The sequence below is a fragment of the Scaptodrosophila lebanonensis genome, unplaced genomic scaffold (genome assembly GCF_003285725.1).
Source record: "Scaptodrosophila lebanonensis strain 11010-0011.00,11010-0021.00 unplaced genomic scaffold, SlebRS2 tig00000053-arrow-pilon, whole genome shotgun sequence".
NCBI classification, from domain to species: domain Eukaryota; kingdom Metazoa; phylum Arthropoda; class Insecta; order Diptera; family Drosophilidae; genus Scaptodrosophila; species Scaptodrosophila lebanonensis.
In genome coordinates this window covers 7,471,265-7,492,561 of record NW_022060548.1, presented here as the reverse complement: position 1 = coordinate 7,492,561, position 21,297 = coordinate 7,471,265, and the positions used below count along the sequence as shown (strand labels likewise).

Here is a 21,297-nt window from a genome sequence, read left to right as displayed (position 1 = left end):
TAAAGGTAGACAAAAACGTGATTCAAATAAAGTTTATTGCAATAAACACACTTGTCATTTAAGCAATTTTTTTTAGATACATAGGTCTGGTTTCAAAAAATGATAAATCTAATTATGATTTATTATATATGTATGTATATCAATAGTTTTTTTAGTTTTAGCATTTCTAGTTAAAACATTAATTTAGCTCATTTACGATTACCCGAAGCTCATATTGTAGCTCCACCTCTGGATTAATAGGTTTAATATGAAACTATATTAAAAAATGTTGATATTGAAATAATTTGAAATAAATTGAAAGTATAGATTGGTTCGCATAGGAATTCAATTATAAGAAAGATTATATGTTATGATGATACTAACTGATGTTTTAACAAGATTAAATAATAAAATAATATGTGATTTCAATCATGCTTATTTTGAATAATCATCAAAATCATCATTTTAACATTTCATAAATTTCAGGATTTAATAAATTTTATACCTTCTCTAACTTTATAAATATTTTTGTTTAAATTTGTCAAATGCGGCAGCGCCTCCTTCATTTAATTTAAAAGAATAAATTTCAGTATTACATATAATTGTTGAAAGTTCACGAATTTCAATATTCTAATATCTTTATATATTCAGATACCCGAGAGATCCTTCTCCCTCTTAACTTGGCCAGTTTTTTTAACTGCCACAAAAAAGAGCAGCAGATTCCACAAAGTATTTGAATTCTTGATTAACATGATAAGACGTGTCGTTCTAAGCATGTTCGTCTGTCCGTTCGGCTGTCCATCTGTCTGTATGAACGTAAGGTTCTAGAGTCACCAAACTTGGCATGCAAGTTCTCCTAAATCCTGCAAAGCACAAGCTTTTGGTTAAAACTTTTGCATATACTTGTTTTTATCGAAAAGTATGAAAGCTATAAAAAAGCTAAGATTTTAAAAATGTTAGAAACAATTGCACTGTCTCTAAGAGTTCAGCTTTTAATTTAGCTTTTAATTTCAGATTTCAGCAATATTTGGCACAAATTTAATAAAAACTTATTTCTTAAAGAAAATCAATAAAATAAAAAAGAAAAACGTCTCATTTGTTGCGAAGCTTTTTGTCAGTCTGACCATAGCTTTTTTTACACATTACGCTATTGGTAGAAAAATAGACTGTCAAGCCAGCTAATGTATTATTAACCTTACTTTTTCAGCTTTTAATATTAGATTTCAGCTAAATTTGCGCAAAAATTGAATAAAAAAATTTTTCTTAAGAAAAATCAGTAAAATTTCTAAAGGAAAAATGTCTCATTTCAGGGCTTAATTTTTATTTGTTGCAAAGCTTTTTGTCAGTCTGACCATAGCTTTTTTACACATTACGCTATTGGTAGTTTTCTACCGTTGTGCGTCTAATGTATTATTAACCTTCTTTTTTACCAGCTGTTGGAAATTTTCAACATGTTGGAATTTTTCTGGGGCTGCTATCACATGTGTGAATGACCTTGTTACCCATTCTATGCGGCCAGCCCACCCACAGCTACCGCCCATCGAGTGCAACTAGATAAAATGATAATGAGTTGAAAAACTGCACTATTTGAGTCCAATGCATTGTATATAAAGAGCCAACTCGTACCGCTAGAAAACAGACAAGTTCTTGGGATACGATGAAGACAGTCCAGTTCGTTTGGCTAGCAGTGTTCGGTACGGTGTTGGCTTTAAAAGTGAGCAATGCCAAGCCGAGTGGCACAGTAATTGATCGTAAGTCGGCCATAGGTACCCGATAAAGTATGTGAGACAATTGTTTTTCTGTCGTCCGTGCAGTGGACGCGTATTTCGAGGAAATGGAGGCCAATTCGCAGGAGCGAGTTGTTGGCGGCTCCGACATCCTGGAGGACGAGTATGTGCCCTACCAGGTCTCGATGCAGTATCTCACACGTAAAGGCCAGCAACGACACTTTTGTGGTGGCTCTCTAATATCGCCGAACCGTGTGCTGACGGCCGCCCACTGCGTCAATGGACAGAATGCCAGTCGGATTAGCGTGGTGGCCGGTGTCCGGGACTTGAACGACAGCACGGGTTATCGCTCCCAAGTCACCTCCTATGAGATGAACGAGAACTATCAGGAGTTGGTCACCAGCGACATTGCGATACTGAAAATAGAGCCACCATTCGAATTGGATGGCAAGCGTGTGGACAAGATCGACGTGAGTGGCACTGAGTTGGTGGGAGCCGATCAGCCGGTGGTGCTCACCGGTTGGGGTTCCGTATTTCATTTCGGCAACGGACCTTTCGCCAAATATCCAACGCGCCTCCAACGACTCTCCTACAAAACCCTGAGCAATGATAAATGCAAAAGGACCATGACTCAGCTCACAGATACGGAGATTTGTGCATTGGAACGTTTCGGCAAGGGTGCTTGCAACGTGAGTGGTTACAGAGTAGTTATAGGGTAGTGCGAGACGGCTAAGATCATCTTAACAATTGCAGGGCGACTCTGGAGGTCCGTTGGTTATGCAGAATGGCGACAGTCTGAAGCAGGTGGGCGTAGTATCCTATGGTACGGCATTCTGTGCCTCCAATAGTCCCGATGTATACACACGTGTCTCGATGTTCGATAGCTGGATACAGGAACGCATGGCCTAGACTAAGAATAAATAAATAACAGACCTATTTCCAGCTTTATTTAACCAAATATATCTGTTTCTTACGCCAATGAAATAATTACTTCATTAACTGAAACGACGCCACTTGGCCAAGCTACTTGAAGAAACTAGTTCGTACGTGCTCGCAGAGCGAGAGATAGAGCGAGAGAGAGCGAGTGCAGGTGTGGTGAATTTCAATTGGTGAGCGTAACTTTTTCAAATATTTATTCAACGTTGTGTGTTGTAATAGTAATTCATAGCCTACAAAGGGAGCCACAGAAATATACCGTGAAATTTCAATTTTCACACGATAATAATAAATAAATAAAATAAAAATTTAAAAGCCACACACTAGAGCGTTGAGCATTAGAGACCGTAAGATGATGGTCCAAGCGAGACTTTTATTTATAGCAGCGCTCTCAATGCCTTACTCTATTGCAAACTTGAATAGTAAGTAGTACATTGGAACATCTCTGTGGCTTTGCAACTAATCGAAGGATCGAACACTCTATAGCAAGTCGGGTCAACATGAATGCGTTACAGCGCATTTTTGGTGGCTCAGAAGTACCAGAGAATGAGCATGTTCCCTATCTTGTCTCCTTGCAGTACCAAACGAGGAGGGGAATCATACATAACTGTGGTGGATCCATTATAGCTCCCAACCGCATACTGACTGCCGCTCACTGCTGCAAAGATATGAATGTGACGCTCATGACCGTACTGGCGGGAGTGCGAAACCTCGACGATCACACAGGTTTTCGATCTAAAGTCGTGACCTGTAGCATCCATCCTGACTACAAATCATTAGTCACCAGCGACTTGGCAGTGCTCAGCATCGATCCTCCACTTCATTACAACAATCTCACAATTGCACCGATATCGGTGAATGGGAAAGAGTTCGTGCCCGGAAATGTGTCTGTCACAATAACCGGCTGGGGTCTACGCTTTCCAATATCCATTTCATTCTTGGAATTCTTCATGTACCCCAAAATTCTACAGCGGGTGAACTATAGCACCATTACAAATAAACAGTGTCGGGACTGGGGTATGGATAAGGTGACTGACACAGAAATTTGCGTGCGGGGACTCTTGAAAGGAGCGTGTGCGGTAAGTTGATCTCTGGTGAAGTATACGATCGGCGTATTGGACACGTTAAGTTTCTAGGGTGATTCTGGTGGACCACTGGTCATGACAACTAGTAAGGGGTTATTGCAAGTTGGGATTGCTGCTTATGCTCCAAGGATATGTGGCTTGTTCCTCATACCCGATGTCTACACTAGACTCTACACCTTCAGAGACTGGATACAGAAGCAAATCAATCAGTGAAAATATTGAAAATAAAATATATAATTATGTTTCCAATCAATTCCTCTTAATTCTTCCATATCTTGGCTAATAAATTCTCCATATTTCCATTAAATGTTTGCGAAAACAAGATAAATGTGTCAACTAATTTAGAAATTACGGATCATAAAGTAGTATAATGCAGAAATCTGATTAGCAATGCATAAAACTGTCGATGCCAAAGCAAATCTGAATTATACGGAACCCATGTTAAGTAACTCACTATCATTACATTGTAACTATCTGCATTCGAGAATGAGCAATGAACGCTCTTGCAAGGCTTTTATTTATAGCAGTGGCCTTGCTGCCTGGCAGTATGACAAGCTCGAATAGTAAGTAATAAACCGGAACGTCTCTATAACTTCGCAATTAATCGTAACATCGCATCCACCACTTGATAGAGGGTGAGCCCAGCTCGGATGAGTTGACACGCATCGTTGGTGGCTCGGAGGTCCCACAGAACGAATATGTGCCCTATCAGATCTCCTTGCAGTACCAAACAAAGCGGGGAATCACGCATTTCTGTGGTGGATCGATCATAGCACCCAATCGGATACTGACTGCCGCTCACTGCTGCCAAGGTTTGAATGTGACGCGTATGACCGTAGTGGCGGGTGTGCGAAACCTAGACGATCGCACCGGTTACAGGTCGAAGGCTCTGAATTGTACCACCCACCCCGACTACACGGCTTTGGACACCAGCGACATAGCAGTGCTCAGCATCGATCCCCCACTTAAGTACAACAATCATACAATTGCACCGATTTCGGTAAAAGGGAAAGAGTTCGTACCCGGCAATGTGTCCGTAACAGTAACCGGCTGGGGTCGACGATTCGCAATATCCTTACCCTTTTTAGAACAGTTCATATATCCCAACAGTCTACGGCGCATGAACTACGCCACCATAACAAATGAGAAGTGCCGCGCTAGACTTATGACTAAAGTAACAGAGAGGGACATATGCGCACAGGGCCTCTTTAGAGGAGTGTGCACTGTAAGTGGAACTGGGGCGAAGTGTCGGAGCAGCCTATTGAGTTCGTTTTCCTTTCAGGGTGATTCTGGTGGACCACTGGTGATGAAAACCAGCAAAGGAGTACACCAAGTTGGAGTCGTCGCCTATGGTCTGGCAATATGTGGTTTGTCCATCACCCCAGATGTCTACACCAGGGTCTCCGCTTTCAGTGACTGGATACAAAAGCAACTCTAGATGTGTAAATACTGGCACTACTGATTCATAATCAATGTGTTGTGAACCATTTTTAATAAGGATTGATTTGAAAGTTGTTCGCAACTTGTATAAATTTGTTCTCATTTGTATAAAATATTCACAAACTAACTCTGATGTTCTCTGAAAATGTGGTGCCTACTACTTGTAATTCAAAGGTTGCAGATCAACTAGTATAATGCACAAATCAGATTAGTAATGCATAAAATTGACGATACCAATGCAAATCGTACGTATTTCATTTTAATTAAGTCTGTAAAATGCAATATATTGGAACTATCGGCATTCGGGAATGAAAGATGAGCGCAATTGCAAGGCTTTTATTTCTAGCAGCGCTCTCAATACCATGCTGTATCGTACACTCGAGTAGTAAGTAAAAAAACCGAATTGTTGCTGTAACTTCGCAACTAATCGAAATGGGAAACACCTTATAGATATGAGGCGCATAGTTGGTGGCGCGATGGTGCCAGAGAATGAGCAAGTTCCCTATCAGGTCTCCTTGCAGTTCCAAACCAAAAGAGGGATCAGGCATTACTGTGGTGGATCGATCATAGCTCCCAATCGCATACTGACTGCCGCTCACTGCTGCAAAGATATGAATGTGACGCTTATAACCGTACTGGCGGGTGTTCGAAATCTCGACGATCGCCATGGTTTTAGGTCCAAGGCTTTGAAATGTGCCGCACATCCTGACTACCAAATGCTGGTCACCAGCGACATAGCAGTGCTCAGCATCGATCCTCCACTTAAGTACAACAGCCTCACAATTGCACCGATATCGGTGATAGGGAAGGAGTTCGTGCCCGGCAATGTGTCTGTCACAATAACCGGCTGGGGTCGAATGTTCCCAATACCTTTAAATTTCATACAAAGTCTCACAATTCCTAACACTATGCGGCGCATCAACTATCACACCATAACCAACAAGAAGTGCTATGAAATGGGTAAGACAAGAGTAACGGACACGGAAATATGCGCTCATGGCCTCTTCAAAGGAGTATGTTCTGTAAGTTGATCTTAGAAGAAGTGTAGGACCAGTGCAGTGGACCAGACCAGTGTTATACTTTCAGGGTGATTCTGGTGGACCACTGGTGATGAAAAGCAGTAAAGGATTGCATCAAGTTGGCATCGTCTCTTATGGTTGGATAATATGTGGCTTATCCATAGCGCCCGACGTCTACACGAGGGTCTCTACTTTCAGTGACTGGATACAAGAGCAACTCAAGAAGTGAAAACTCACCTAAGACTGAGCTAATCTGTTACGAAAAGAGTAAACAAATATGCACTTTAGTTGTCAATCAATAATTTTATTAAACATATTCATTTGTCTTAAGAATCTGAGTCTCAGTCTTCAACCATTCAATAGAAAGCAAATGAAGAAAACCAATGCAGTGTTACAAAATGCCAAAATATTCATTTATACTAAAAACAATGCTTACGTTTTATAACACTGCTTTTCAGTGAGAGTGCAAGAGAGAGCCAGAGTGGTGAATTCCCATACGTGAGCGTATCCGAATCGCAGGCACATATAACAATCGGTTTAAAATTAGAATCGCAAAATATGCCTAAAACATTGAACTGGGCTCCTCAACAATATTCCAACTGATGTAAATGCTGCGAGTGCCGCCAGCGATCTATTTTCAACCTGAAGCGCCTCTTCCCCAGCTACCTATAATTGTTTGCACAATTGTGGCCGAAGTTAGTCGACCTTGGCTAATGAGTTGCTCCACATTGCCATAAATGTTTGCAAATTAGCTCAGCTGTTAGATACATTTGCGATATCTATGCCAAGTACCAGCAGCACGCTCATTATATTTTGAAATTTCAAGATCAAATAGTTGGCGCATAGGTCTGACTAGTAACCCAGAAAATTGTCGATACCCATGCAAATTTGTCGCACACTATACTTTAAAAAGCGTCACAGTGGAACGTTCCGCATTAGAGAATGAACGATGTACGCTCTTGCGAGGCTTTTATTTATAACAGCGCTCTCGATGGCACGCTCAAATAGTAAGTAATAGACCGGAACCCCGCTATACTTCCTAGTTAATTCAATTATACGCTCCACAGCGAGTGAGCCCAGCTCGGAGGAGAATAAGCGCATAGTTGGAGGCTCCGATGTGCCAGAGAATGAACATATTCCGTATCAGGTCTCCATGCAGTATAAAACCGACGAGGGCCTGAGGCACTTCTGTGGTGGATCCATCATAACACCCAATCGGATACTGACTGCCGCACATTGCTGCGATGGTCTCAATACGACGCGTATGTCGGTGCTGGCGGGTGTGCGGAACCTCGACGATCGCCATGGTGTTCGTTCGAAGGTCTTGAGCTGTACAATCCATCCCGACTATAAAATTTTGGTCACTAGCGATATAGCGGTGCTCAGCATTGATCCTCCACTAAAGTACAGTAAATTCAGAATTGCACCGATTTCGGTGGAGGGCAAGGAGTTCGTAGGAGATAACGTGCCCGTCACCCTAACCGGCTGGGGTCGACGCCTACCCATATCGATTCCCCTTCTTGACATACTCAATTATCCGAATTCCCTGCAACGCATGAGCTACCACACCATTTCCAATAAACAGTGCCGAGAGAGTGGTATGGAAAAGGTGACTGACACGGAAATTTGTGCGCGGGGGATCTTCAGAGGTTCGTGTTCGGTAAGTCGATCTTTCAAATAGAAAATCGTCGAGGTATTGGGTATGGTATATTTCCAGGGCGACTCTGGTGGGCCACTGGTTACAAGAACCAGCAAAGGCGTGCATCAAGTTGGAATCGTCTCATATGGCTTATCAATATGTGGCTTGTCCATCACGCCAGACGTTTACACTAGGGTTTCTACTTTCAGTGACTGGATACAAAGCGAAATTACGAAGTGAAATCTACTCGCAACTTCAAAATAAAGCAATTTAGCGTAAAGGAATGCTCGAACAAAATATAAATAATTATTTGTAGCTATTCAAGAGAAACGAATGATTATTTATGTGTTTTATTTTTAAAACTATAATAACGAATCGCGGGTCTATCCACGCTTGACTAATCAGTGACCTTTCAAACCTAGAATCAAATTTAATTTTAACCGCGGAACTGCCTTTGAGCAAAGGTTGCTCGGTTCCCAATAAATAAATGGGGGTCTCATACATACTTTTAATCGAAATATTTTAAACTAAAATTCGAATATATATACATATAACTTCGCTAATATTCAGTTCTTGAATAGACGCGAGAATTACATATTTTATTGAGACAGGGAACTTTCTAGAACTCAGCTGGCTTACAGAAATCTCATCAATCAGAATACTTGATACAACAGTCTAAGCTTTATTAAAAAGATTGAATAAATATATTTTTTGAATGATTAGTTTTCTGATTTTCTTCGTCCGATAAATGTGATGTCTAAGCTTTATTAAAAAGATTGAACAACAAACATTTTTCGAAAGATTAGTTTTCTGATTTTGTTCGTTTGAGAAATTAGATGATTGTTAGATTATCCAGATTATTTGTCATACGAACATTATCAATAGAATTTAATCGATTGATTAATTTGCTAAAGTGAATAATCTTGAGATCATCTGCAAGTTTTTTGCAATTATAATGTGGCCTTCCAATAACACAACATAGATACTTTTGTTCAGCCACATACACATAACATTAATTTATAAGTGAAAGTTAATCTGGAAAAATCTTAAAATGTTTACGCACAAATTAATAGATATGGAAACTTATGGGGCTCCTTAGCAGCCCTATTCTTCAGGGGGTGCCTCAGGAGCTGGCTCCTCAGCTGGTGGTGCTTCTGCGGCTGATTCCTCAGCAGCTACCGGTGGTTCTTCTTCTGCAGCTGGTGGTTCGGCTTCATGCGAAGCTTCCTCAGCTGGTGGTGGCGGGGGCTCAGAATCGGGATGAGCTTCAGACTGAGGCTCAGGCTCGTGATGAGACTCATGCTGTGAAGGGGGCTGGGTGCCAGCGTGAGAGTCATGCTGGGAACCAGGTTGGACCTCAGCTGCGGCTTCATCCTCGGCGCCCTCTTCTGGCTTGCCTTCCTCAGGACCCCCGATAGTGTCCGGAGCAAAGGCAACCACACTTGGAACAGCAGTGTCTGTCTTTTCAGGCTGAGCCACCTGATCGGTTTCGATAGTGGTTGGCAGCGAAGGACGCTCCTCGCACGGGTCAATTTTCTAAACGGTGAGACGAGTCTTAAGAAGAGTAATGCGGCTTTAAATACCTAAGGACATACCAGCTTCTCCTTTTCGCGTATTAACGTACTGCGGAAGAAGCGCTGAATAATGCGCGCTGCTCTATCCCGACGCAGATCCTCCTCATCCACGACGTCCTCCTGCGATTAAGCTGTGATGAACAAAGGAAACTCAATCGACTATCAAGTATTACCATCATGCAAGTACAGGTGCAAACATGGACGGGCATGGCGCTACGAACGCGATAACCACGCCAGGCCGCCTGTATGGTGGTCGCCGCCTCGTGGCGCATTCGCTCCTCGATGCGCTTCAGTTCGCGATCCCGGAAATATTCGTAGAGTATCTCAGTGCCCTGAGTACCCTCGGCAGCAGCCATATAGGCCTCCACAAAGCGCTTATAGGCACTGTCAATGGCCGGCCGGGACATGGCCATCTCGTCGTCGGTAAAATTGCACTTCTTCAGCAGCTCCTCCAACAAGTCCAGATCTTGGAAGGTGACCAACTGCTTGCCACGCCGCATCTCACAGCGACGTTTCTCCAGGAAGTTGCGGAAGCAATCCTCCATTACCTGAGCCATGATGTCTGTCTTCTCCTTGGACAAATCGCAAATGCACAGATCCGAAATAATGCTGTCCACCTTAATGAGGGCCCGATCCAAAATGGACTTCGCCACTGCAACAGAATATAGTTCGATTAAATGAATTGAAGAACCTCCTGCCATCCATTACCCATTGCCTTCTCACGCGTCACAATCACCGAGTGGAGATAATCGATAATGAATTGGCAGAGACACTCCTTTGTCGGCTGACAACGCAGCACCTCGCGTGTGATGTCCGAAAGGAGTTCGGGCAGTCCTTCCGGCACATTGATCGCCTGTTGGCGAACCTTGCCGCGTTGTATGACGTAATTCATGTTGCTTCTTAAAAATATATCTAATTTTAAACACTCCGAGTATAGTTTAAGGTAAATACCTATTGTTTAAGCAGATAAGATGACATTTGTGACTTGAAAATGTGAGCAACTGTGTTTTTATTCGCCTTCAACTATACTATTTATATTTATTTTAAGGTATACGATATATCAGTTACTGTTATTAAAAAAATTACAAAATAATGATTATTTTTTAATTTTTATGCATTCACTAAAAATTTAATAATTATTACTATTTGAGTATTATTTTTAATATTAACCAATAAGTAGTACTTTTGAACAAACAAAAAAAACTTAGAAAATAATGATTATGCTTTGAATTTAATTTTTTTGATCAAAAATAAAACTCAACCTGTAACTTTAACTTTATCTTAAAAATTAACGATAAAATTTATATATACCCTTACATTAATAATTAAAAAATATAAATCATGGTGAAAATGTATAGATAATCTTTAAAAAAGGATATCTATAAAGACCCCGCTTTCTCAAAGTTGTTATAAGTGAATGATTTTTTCGTTCCTAAATAACAAAATAATCATTATTTGCAGTCCCTGGTATATATTGCTTATTTCCACCACTTACTTTCTTTTTGTCAGCTATTTCTGAATTATGAAAACTTGTTGAAAAACCATTCGAAAAGCACGCAACAAAACATAAATAAAGATAAAGATTTCTTCCATTTGCAACGGCGGCAATAATTTAAAAGAGAACGGCTACGATGTTAATGGTTGCTGTCTTTGCTACATTGCATTGCACGTACCATATGGTGGAAAAACACACCACGTGGTAGCTTATCCAAGACAAACCCTACAAACGGATTTAAATATTTCAAGCATTTTTGTCGCATTTTCCGAAAGATTTTATTGAGAATTTAAACAAAGCTTAAATATATACTTACTTTGTATTATAATATTTAAGCAATTGTTGTAGCCGCTGATGGGAGAATATGGGAGAATAAATTCTAACTAAAACCAAATTCAACTTGAACTTCAGCTAGGAAATCAAAAATTTCAACTGAAATGTGTAACTTTAATAAATATTTACGTATTTTAATATAAAATGTTTTGAATGCTTAAATATATATTTACTTGCTATTATAATATTTAAGCAATTGTTGTAGCCGGTGAAGATGGGAGAATAAATTCTAACTAAAACCAAATTCAACTTGAACTTCAGCTAGGAAATCAAAAATTTTAACTGAAATGTGTAACTTTAATAAACATTTACGGTTTATAATAAAATTAAATGTGATTGAAAAATATGACGCTACTACAGTAAAATATAATTATCATTTCGCCAAAATCCATTTTGTTGCGTTCATATCTGCAATAAAACGTTACATTTTAAATAGTTTTTTCTTAGATTTCGTAATTTCCTGACTTTTATGTATTTTAAACTATTTGTATATACACCTTTAAGCTATAAAATACATAAATAAATTGGGCCTATTTATATTTTTTCTCCAATTCTGTGTTAACGATCGTTTTCTACTTGACCATCGGTGTTCGAGTGTTCTCAAAATCTTGTACTAATTAAGGTATTCCTACAAAATCATAACATACCAACATTTGGAATAAATCAAAAAACATAATAGGATCCTAATGAAAAATTGTATGCGTGCTACTGTATATCTAGTATTCGTGCTTTCAAACAGTCTATATGTAAGTACATATGTTTATATGCAAATGTGTACAGCTGTTTGGATCTGTCGCCGATAAGTAAAGCAAATATATAGCATACCTATATTCTGGGTAAAGCAAAAAAGGGGTCAGTTTAATTCAGATTTTTAAAACAGAAATTGTTGTTTTTTTTTTTAATTGAGTCCGAATAAGTAATTGGAATTGCAGATTTAATTGTTGCTCACTGAGCGGGCAGCTGGCTTTTTGGTACAGTTTTTCCGTAAAGCATTGAACTTCATTCGATTGCAGTAAATGACCCTTTGAATTGGCCCTGGAAACACGCTTGGATTACAAAATTTATGCAAATGTGAAAGGCTCGACATGCAGATACCCTGCTGTTTGAAATTGTATTCTTTAAATTTTAAAGCTGTGTGCAAAGCTTATCTCTCTAGACTTGGCTGTGCGGAGAGCGAACTCGAAAACAACAACCTCTTGTTTGATATAAAAAGTGGTATAAAGCTTTCTCTTTCTCTCTTTCTCTCATTCTTTGATCTCCAGTGCAGAGCTTAAAACTATTAACTGAATAACAAGAAACAACTGAGAATCGTAGAAGGCAAGAATTTTAAAGTTGATGAATTGGAATTTAAGCTATATACTTGTATATTTGTATACTATATTTTCAAATAACTAAGTATTTATATTGTCACCTTGGCATGGAAGTCCATTTGCCTCTTAAAAACCCAGTCATACTTGTATTATAAATAAAGTATGAGGCTTTTTCAAATAGTTTTCATTTCTAGTATATAATGTAGAACAATAAATGTATAGTTGGCCATTAAACTAATATGCCTTATTCTCGTTTGGCTACAGGGTATAACAATAGTTCACAAAATACATAATTTTCCTTGTGTTTCCAGACAAATTCAAAGTCCATACCATTTCGAGTTCTTGTTAATGGAAACAATTTTTCTCTCTCGCCAAATTCAAGAAACAATTAAGCAATTTTGTTGAATGAAATGATGTACAATTATTATGTTACATACATACATCAAATACTCAATGAATAATAATAAATGAAAAATATGAATAATTATTACTTATTATTTTAAAAATTCTGTATTTATTATTTAATCTTTGAATATTTGAAGATAGAAACATATCACAATAGCTATTTCAAAAAATTAGATTATTGATTAAAATTTATTTTGAACGAATGTTGTGACTGTTGACTGATCAAAGAGATTAAAATGTTTTAATGGTTTTTAAAAGTGTTTAAAAATTAAATTGTTCAAAAAGTTCAGTGGAAGCAGCTATTCAAGAAACATAAGGGATGAGAAATGCCTCTAAAAATGTTAAAAGCACCTAATAACTCTATATTTTCTATCTATATTTATCTATCTATATTTTCCACCTATATGTGGTATCTCGCCCACTGTGCGCGATCGTTGGCAAAGTGCCGACCGAAGCATATAAAACAAGTTTCGCCGGCTGTGGGATTGTATGGATTGTTGATGCCGGCCAGTGAGCCGCGAACGCTTCTCCGAGGCAGTCGAGTCCGTCAGTCGGAGCCGTTTCTCTTCGCTTGTTGGAACGCGACAACGACAACGACAACGACAACGAAAGCGAAAGCTTTGTGTGTACAAACAACTTATATATAGAACTAACCAGCCCCCGCTTTATCAGTCGGCAATAACGTTGAAATGAGACAGCTCTTGCGTTGCACCTTGGCCCTGGGTAATGCTGAGGAGCCTTCACACACCTCCAAAAAATTGCGCATTCATTTTTTACGCTTTTATGCCCACTTCCAGCCGGTCAACGCGCTCCCATGGCCTTGAGTGGACAGGGCCGGCGAGGCATTGCCTGTCTGTCCGCCCTGCCGGAGCACTATCAGATGCTGCAGAAGACGTGTCGGGAGTTCGCTAACACGGAGCTGCTGCCGTATGCTGGCCAACGCGATAGGGATCGGTGTTTTCCGCCGGAACTGCCGCGACGTCTGGGCGAACTGGGACTGCTGTCGGTGACCGTGAAGGAGCAGTATGGTAGGACAGGGTTTCTCTCTCTTCAACGAACTTTTAAGCATAGATTTTGTGACATTTCCAGGCGGCGCCGGCTTGGGTTATCTGGCCTATGCCATTGCCATGGAGGAAATTGCTCGCGGAGATGCCGCTCTGGCCATTCTAATGGCCGTGAATAATTTGTATTTGGGTGCAGTGCAGCTACATGGCACCGAAGCGCAGAAGGAGGAGTTCCTTGTGCCCTACACACAGGGCGAGAAAATCGCTTTCTATGCGCTTTCCGAGCCGGGCAATGGCTCGGATGCAGGTGGTGCCTCCACAACGGCCGTGGCTGCCGCAGATGGCAGTGGCTATCTGCTCAATGGCACCAAGGCGTGGATATCGAACTCCAAGGTGGCCAGTGGCGGCCTCATCTTTGCCACCATTGACAAGTCATTGAAGAACAAGGGCATCACAGCTTTCCTGACCCGCAAGGATGTGCCCGGTCTGTCCGTGGGCAAGAGGGAGAGCAAAATGGGCATGCGTGCCTCCTCCACCTGCCAACTAGTGCTGGAAGATGTGCACGTGCCACGACATCAAGTGCTGGGCTCACCGGGTGGCGGCTTTAAGGTAGCCATGCAATCGTTGGACTGCGGACGCATTGGCATTGCTGGCCAGGCCACGGGCATTGCACAGGCGGCCCTCGAGCTGGCCGTGGATTATGCGCAGAAGCGTCAGGCTTTTGGGCAGCCCTTGGGAAAACTGCAGATGGTGCAACAAAAACTGGCGGACATGGCGCTGCGTGTGGAGGCGTCCAGGCTGCTCAGCTGGCGAGCGGGCTGGTTAAAGGATAATGGCCTGCCCATGACCAAGGAGGCGTCCATGGCAAAATTGTATGCGTCCGAAGCCGCCACATTTTGTGCCCATCAGTGCATCCAAATATTGGGTGGTATGGGCTATGTCACTGATATGCCCGCCGAGCTTTATTATCGCAATGCTCGGGTCACCGAAATCTATGAAGGCACCTCCGAAATACAGCGAATTGTGATTGCCAGCGCCATAATTCGGGAGTATGCCAATCAGTAAGAGCTCAGACGGTGCGACTGCAGGGCAGCATTAATTGTAGCGACAAATTTTAAATTTTATTCACATTTGACTCAATCGCTTGTATTGGACTTAATTTTCGTTAAAATGTTCAATTTATAAGCTAGCCACCTAGCGGTCGCACAAACTAGCTTCTGTCAGCTAACACACATCGATAGACTGCATATATGGGTGTAATTTCATTTCCAAAAAAGTTAGGTAGTTTTTATGAACTGTAGCAATAAACTTTTGAATTTATAAAAATTTGAATGCAATTTTAAATCCGGCAAATTACTTCCTGTTGATGTTGGGCTTCATTTTCGTTTTGTACCAACATTGTAAATTGTTTATTATTTAGCCACCTATCGGTCGCTAAAAGCAGTTTTTGTCCACTTACACTTATCGATAGCCCGTAACTAATATGATGTAGCTACCGGCCATCGATTTCCAGTTTTGTCATCTCTAATGCAGCGGAAAGTGTAGGCAGCGGAATAGTTGTTCCTTAAAAATGTCCACGAACTTGTTAAATCTAAATGTGGACGTATTGTTCGAGCAGCACAGTGTACCGGAGATCGATGTGGTGCACAAAAAAATACAAACGGTGGTGGAGAACAAGCGGGAGGAGCTGCGGACCATGGTCGGGTGCGTATGTGGCAATACACAAACAAACAAACATATGCGGCCACTTACAGGCGTTAATCAAATTATTCGTTCAGTCATACTGCATAGAGTAGTTGGACAGCTGTCATGCATTTGGACGCATAGTTTTTTAAGAGAGTGTATGCGCAATAACACGTCAACTTTTGGGCTTTTGTTTACAGCGAGCGCTATCGGGATCTACTGAAGGCTGCTGACACCATAGCGGCCATGCAGACCTCTGCGGGTACGCTTATCGAGCAGGTTCGCTTCATCCATGCCAACTGCCGGAGCCTGAACGAGCAACAGTTGCTCGGTTTCAAAACGACGACGCCGACAGAGGTGTCCGTGCTGGAACGCAAGGCCAACAAACAGCTGACCAACTACTATAGCACGATGGTGCAGATAAAGTTGCTGACGTCGCTGCCAGAGCTAATCTGGACCCATATAGACCATGAGCAGTTCTATGCCGCCACCGAGCTATTTATCTTCAGCCGACACATCAGCACTGGTCTGCAGCTGGATGCGAAGAATGCGTTGATGCAACAGCTGCCGGTGGCGCGCAAGCAGTGGGAGATTCTACGTCCGTTTCATGCGACCATCAAGCAGGCGGTGCTGTTGGTGCTGGAACGGGAGGAGCTCAGCGCTGAAATGGCCGTGGACTGCATGCAGAGCCTGCTCCTCCTAGATAAATGCGATTTGGGCCAAGTGCTGCAAATGTTTCTACAGCTGCGCGCAGCTGCGTTCCTAAACTGCCTGCAGCAGCAGAAAAGTCCAGTTGTCGAGGGAGATAGAAAGCGACGCGTTAAGGAACGAATTTTGGCCAGTCTGCACATATTAAGTGGCACTATGGAGTTGTTGGACAAATGCCTGTTAGGTACGTTTTCGTAGCAGTTCATGCTGCAGATGGTTTCGTTTGTTATAATGTGAAATTTAACTTAAATTTTTCTTTATAGCCGATGGCTTGCTTTTTCGACGTATTGCGGATTGCTTGGAGCCCACAGCACCGCCGAGCATTCAACGGATGGACAGCAGCGAGCGGCAGTTGGCGCATCTGCTGCCCGACATCATAGCCAGCTACAGACCCAAATTTGAAACGCCACAACTGCCGGAAACTAAGCTGCGCGACGCATTAGAAAAGTGGCTGAAGCAGATCGATGAGATGGCGGCCACGCAACTGCAACAGCTATTCGCTTTGGTCAGCAACATGCAGACCATACAGGACATTAAGACAGCGGCGCAGGACAAGCACAAACACAATTGTGCCCATCTGGAACAGCAGCTGAAATTGCCATACTCACTGGATTTCTATGCGCGGAAGTATGTGCCGCTCATAAATGCGCGCGTGCGGGAAATTATATGCAGCAGTTGGACGACGGCCCGGCAGCAGGCGTACGAGCGTGTGTGCCAATTGGTAGCGGAGGCATCGCCACCACAACCCCTAGATATTTGGCGTGAACAGAGCCGCGATTTGCCGCTCAGTCTGGCGGCCGCTCTCAATGATCAGCAGACCAGCAAACATTTGGCGAACCGCACTAAAGGCTATGACGCACCAATCATCAAACTTTGCGCCAATTTCGATGCCCAACTAGCAGCCATTGTGCAGGAACTGAATCTGCTGCTGGACGAGCAGACGTCGCGTGCCGAGGATAAGTTGGCACTTATAGGATTTTTGAGGGAGACGGCACAGCAGCAGCTGACAGAGCTCATTGGCCAGCTTAAGGCGCTGGAGCTGAGCAATAGCCAAGCATTGCTGTGTGCGTTGCGCAGCAGTCTGGCGCTTGTCGAGCTTTGTCCGCATCTGAAGCTCTGCTTCTGTCAACAGAGCAGTTGGCGCCAATGGACAGGCAATCTGACATCCGCTGGCATTGAGCATTGGCAGCGCATGTGCGCTCTCCTGGAGGAGGAAACAATGCAGCTCTGGTTGCGTGTCATCGATAGAGTGCTGGCGACACACAGCTGCGCCGACAAGTTGCCACAAAACATTACACACGATGTGGTGCTAAGAGATTTCCCAGTAAGTGGCAGAAAAAAAACTATGGGTTGATTAGTTTCGTGAATATACACGCACTTTTAAGGACTATAAGATTTTATGTTTCAGTCGATCATTAATTGATTGTTTTGCTTCTTTGCAGCTCTGGCAAACGCATACGTTGGATCAGCGCGACGAGGAGGAACAGGAGTCGGTGGTGCAGTCGACCGTACGCATTCCCAGCCAGCCACGTTTCTCGCTCCAGAACTACCTTTTCCAATTGATACATGAGCTAACTGCCGCTGTGCCCCAAACGTTGCCACCAAAAGTGCAACACGCCTTTAATCAGAAGCTCCTGAAAGATCTACTGACGCATTATCAAGCGCTTGCGGACTCAGAGGGCACGAAGGCTAGTCAGAATATTGCACTGCAGTTGTACTTTGACTTGAAATTCTTGCAGCGAGTGTTTGCTGTAACGCGAGAGAGCCGCACACTCTACGAAGAATTCCAGAGTTTGCAACGCAAGCTGCGCGATTACATCGATCCCTTCGATTTTGAACTCTTCGCTGAGCACATTACGACGCATGTGTCGCGTTCTACGGCTCGTTTGCATGGAGAGTTGGGTGTTCTGACCCCTGCACCACCCCAGGGTAGCCAAACTGCCGCTAGTACCACGGCCTTGGCGCACGAGTCAGATCCCAATGTGTTGTGTCTCAGCTCCTCCGGTTCTACGTCCCTGTGGTTCCCTCTGCTGCCCATTGTCATGCCCCAGGGAGGTTCGGACGCAACAAACTCAGAACGTAAGTTGCTGACAATGGAGTCCGAAAAGGTAATTAAACGAATTTACTTTCTTTTACATTTAAAGGGCACTCTTTCAATTTTACGAATCAGAAGAAATTTATTTCTCTTGAATTTTTTCTCGATTTTAGTCGAATTTTTTTCGGTGTAATAATATGAGGAATCGATTAAATTAAGTCAATTCGGAAACGAAAGAAGACCTTTATATTTTTGTTTAAGTGCTCTTTGCATATGTTTAGGGATAATTGGATTTTTTGAATAGTTGTGTGGCTAAAATCTAGGATATTAGCTGAATCATTTTTCACACTAAGAATTGTTTGCACAACATGTTTAAACCCAATATTATATCCCTACAAAGGATTTTTTTTCTAACATTTTATAACAATTATAATTAAGAATACAATATTATAATATTTTTTATTGATATCTTCAAACGCCAAAATATGTGAAATTTAAGACCCTTTTTTTAAGATTATGATAGTTTCAACTTGGCCCGGGGCCCTTTTAGTTGCAATCAAGGGCAAGGGAGGCGAAGAGCATTTTAAAAATGTTCGGTTTGATCGAATATGATTTTAAGTTATACTTATAAACTTTACTTATTTACATACATTTTTCTCCTAGGATTGCTTTGAATTGTAGTCCATAAAATTATACTCATGGGTAGGATTTGTATTTAAAATGTTGTTGTGTTTGTCGTTCTTTTGCATGTTAATGCCCGGCTTTTAATTTAATCGCTTTAACACAACACTAATAGTTTTCATACAAGTCAATGGATTCTAACAAAAGTGATAATTTTTTGGAAGAACAAGAAAACAATTAGGAGCTTCGGAACCCCAGATGCCGAATTTAGTTTGAAAGTTGTCGGACTTTTCGGAAGTGTAGAAAGTAAATGTAATGATAAAATCGACAGAAAAGAACAGCCGAGCCGGCATTGAAATACCCTTAGAATGAACCGATTTTGATGAAATTTAAAACAAAAGTCGTTCATGTAGCTTTAGAAATGGGGATAAGGAACGGGGGGAAATATATACTCGTACACAAAAACCTTGTTTTGTGAGAGGTGGTACATGACTCCTTTTGTCTGTTACAAAATTTCCACAAACCTGCTATAGGGTATAAAGTAAATAAATTTTTGAGCAACTGATTAACCTATTGGAATGCTTATATATTGGGTTTATAAATGCATTTCCAATTTACGTATAAGCTGATTTCATAAAGTAATTAATGTAAAGCAATTTAAATATTTAGACTTTGAAGCTCTTAATATTTAACTCATATGCTTAGTTTGCTTAAAGTTAATTGAAACACCTTTGAGTGAAGCTGCCTTCCACTTCCCTCGAACTTGCCACATAAGCGCCTTCTTAAGTCTGCTGTCCAATGCTTGCATTTAATATGCCAAAAGATTTTCCTTACCGTCCTGCAGTTTGATGATTATTTGATTAAATTTTAAGAATTTTGATAAAGTAAATAGACTGTCTAGTATTCCATTCATAAATAATGACTGAAGAGATAGGAATTATTGAGTTTATGAATATAATTTCGCTCCAGCTGCATATGCATATACATATGTGTGTGTGTGTTTATAAAGTAAGTCGAGTGACTGCACACCTAAATCTTACCGTAATTGCAAAATTTCGTGAAGCCAACAACAAATACTAAGCATATGCTAAACAAATTTTAATTAACTTGTGCTTCGCAATTCCGAACTTGATGTTTGGCTTCTTGGCATGCCGCCGCCTAGCAGCTGCAAATAATTTCATTTGAGCGAAAGTTTTCGCAGCCAACTTCCCAATTTGGCAACAACGACTACCAGCTACTACTACCATTATTTCTTCTTCCACTTAACGACCAAATGGACTGCCAGTGTGCATGTGTGTGTCTGTGTCTGTTTGTGTGTGTGGGTGTGTGTGTTGATTGTGCGGCTCTCGTCTGATTGGGAGTACGTTAAATGCTAATTAATGAATTGGCCATTATTGAAATCAAATCGAAACGCTAATTTATTGCTGCTGACTTTGTTAATAATGTTTGCCGTTATTCGCATGCCGTGTCATTAGCGCAAATCTGTGATAAATATACATTCGTGTGTGTGTGTGTGTGTGGGTGGGTGCGTGTGTTTGTGCTTATGCTTCCAATTGGCCATAAATCTTGCACTGCGATACAACAAATTAACTGATTAATCACATACAAATTACCTATAAACACGCCTAATTAATTAATAAAGCATATACTACATACATACATATTTATGTGCATGCATATATGTATGTATATCTCTTTATTTCACTCCCAATTGCCTCAACTCAACGATGTCTTCATTGGGCCTGCACCGCTCCTCGTCCTTCGTGCTGCTCGAACAGGCATCCACAACACCCACACGTAAAGCCGCAGCACGCAAAGCGGATGCAAATAAGTCGAAATCGGGCGCTACCTCCTTCTTTGGAATGTCCCAGGAATGGTTTCGCTAGAGCCGCCATCAGCCATCAGCCAACCACCATTCACCATTCGCCATCCGCCAAATGAATCCGAATGAGCCCGCGAGTCAATGAAGTAAATGAAGTGGCGCCCAGTCAAGCGGAAGTCAGCGGCAAAGGAGCGTCAAAGGAGCGGGCGCGTCGACGTGTGTGTAGTCAGCTGTATAATTGTGGCGGCGGCGGTGGCGCTGACGATGACGCTGTGGTGTGGTGTGGTGTGGGAGGTTCTTGGACGCCACCGCCTCTGTTGAATGTTTCATTATTTAAACATGCATTCAAAATGTTAACATTAAATTATTAAACTGAAGTGTAAGTGCAATTCGCACTTAAATTGCAATTGATTTTAATTGACCTGCAAATATGTAAAATATGAAAATTGTTTTGATTACAAAATATATTTATTATTCCGTTT

General features: G+C 41.6%; 8 protein-coding genes across 9 annotated transcripts; 7 read left to right on the top strand and 1 right to left on the bottom strand.

The window, feature by feature from the left end:
- The first annotated feature begins 1,636 nt into the window (after positions 1–1,636).
- Positions 1,637–2,686, top strand: LOC115624100 (chymotrypsin-2). Its single transcript, XM_030518690.1, has 3 exons — positions 1,637–1,730; positions 1,794–2,395; positions 2,460–2,686. The coding sequence occupies exons 1-3, from the start codon at positions 1,637–1,639 to the stop codon at positions 2,613–2,615; spliced, it is 852 nt and encodes a 283-aa protein (XP_030374550.1). The 3' UTR covers positions 2,616–2,686.
- Positions 2,687–3,142: 456 nt separating this feature from the next.
- On the top strand, positions 3,143–4,043 carry LOC115623910 (chymotrypsin-2-like). The gene is made up of 2 exons (XM_030518465.1): positions 3,143–3,721; positions 3,779–4,043. Exons 1-2 carry the CDS (start codon positions 3,143–3,145, stop codon positions 3,938–3,940), a joined length of 741 nt encoding a protein of 246 aa, XP_030374325.1. The 3' UTR covers positions 3,941–4,043.
- Positions 4,044–4,220: 177 nt separating this feature from the next.
- On the top strand, positions 4,221–5,294 carry LOC115624158 (trypsin 3A1-like). The gene is made up of 3 exons (XM_030518754.1): positions 4,221–4,290; positions 4,360–4,952; positions 5,010–5,294. Exons 1-3 carry the CDS (start codon positions 4,221–4,223, stop codon positions 5,163–5,165), a joined length of 819 nt encoding a protein of 272 aa, XP_030374614.1. The 3' UTR covers positions 5,166–5,294.
- Positions 5,295–5,460: 166 nt separating this feature from the next.
- On the top strand, positions 5,461–6,519 carry LOC115624180 (chymotrypsin-1-like). Its single transcript, XM_030518775.1, has 3 exons — positions 5,461–5,552; positions 5,618–6,189; positions 6,254–6,519. The coding sequence occupies exons 1-3, from the start codon at positions 5,483–5,485 to the stop codon at positions 6,413–6,415; spliced, it is 804 nt and encodes a 267-aa protein (XP_030374635.1). The 5' UTR covers positions 5,461–5,482; the 3' UTR covers positions 6,416–6,519.
- Positions 6,520–7,073: 554 nt separating this feature from the next.
- On the top strand, positions 7,074–8,110 carry LOC115624200 (chymotrypsin-1). Its single transcript, XM_030518803.1, has 3 exons — positions 7,074–7,193; positions 7,254–7,846; positions 7,904–8,110. Exons 1-3 carry the CDS (start codon positions 7,136–7,138, stop codon positions 8,063–8,065), a joined length of 813 nt encoding a protein of 270 aa, XP_030374663.1. The 5' UTR covers positions 7,074–7,135; the 3' UTR covers positions 8,066–8,110.
- A 701-nt stretch (positions 8,111–8,811) lies between these two features.
- LOC115624217 (30S ribosomal protein S2) lies at positions 8,812–10,355 on the bottom strand. The gene is made up of 5 exons (XM_030518831.1): positions 10,351–10,355; positions 10,108–10,298; positions 9,573–10,051; positions 9,421–9,519; positions 8,812–9,361 (listed from the first exon to the last, which is right to left on the bottom strand). The coding sequence occupies exons 2-5, from the start codon at positions 10,289–10,291 to the stop codon at positions 8,930–8,932; spliced, it is 1,194 nt and encodes a 397-aa protein (XP_030374691.1). The 5' UTR covers positions 10,292–10,298; positions 10,351–10,355; the 3' UTR covers positions 8,812–8,929.
- A 3,115-nt stretch (positions 10,356–13,470) lies between these two features.
- Positions 13,471–15,272, top strand: LOC115624007 (short-chain specific acyl-CoA dehydrogenase, mitochondrial). Its single transcript, XM_030518579.1, has 3 exons — positions 13,471–13,665; positions 13,740–13,970; positions 14,032–15,272. The coding sequence occupies exons 1-3, from the start codon at positions 13,632–13,634 to the stop codon at positions 15,009–15,011; spliced, it is 1,245 nt and encodes a 414-aa protein (XP_030374439.1). The 5' UTR covers positions 13,471–13,631; the 3' UTR covers positions 15,012–15,272.
- A 200-nt stretch (positions 15,273–15,472) lies between these two features.
- On the top strand, positions 15,473–21,278 carry LOC115623974 (conserved oligomeric Golgi complex subunit 1). 2 transcript variants are annotated; one of them, XM_030518544.1, is made up of 6 exons: positions 15,473–15,650; positions 15,830–16,521; positions 16,601–17,661; positions 17,780–18,445; positions 19,036–19,074; positions 20,772–21,278. In XM_030518544.1, exons 1-5 carry the CDS (start codon positions 15,517–15,519, stop codon positions 19,051–19,053), a joined length of 2,571 nt encoding a protein of 856 aa, XP_030374404.1. In that variant the 5' UTR covers positions 15,473–15,516; the 3' UTR covers positions 19,054–19,074; positions 20,772–21,278. The 2 variants fall into 2 exon arrangements, with proteins under 2 accessions (XP_030374404.1, XP_030374403.1); XM_030518543.1 differs by lacking the exon at positions 19,036–19,074.
- The last annotated feature ends 19 nt before the right edge of the window (positions 21,279–21,297 follow it).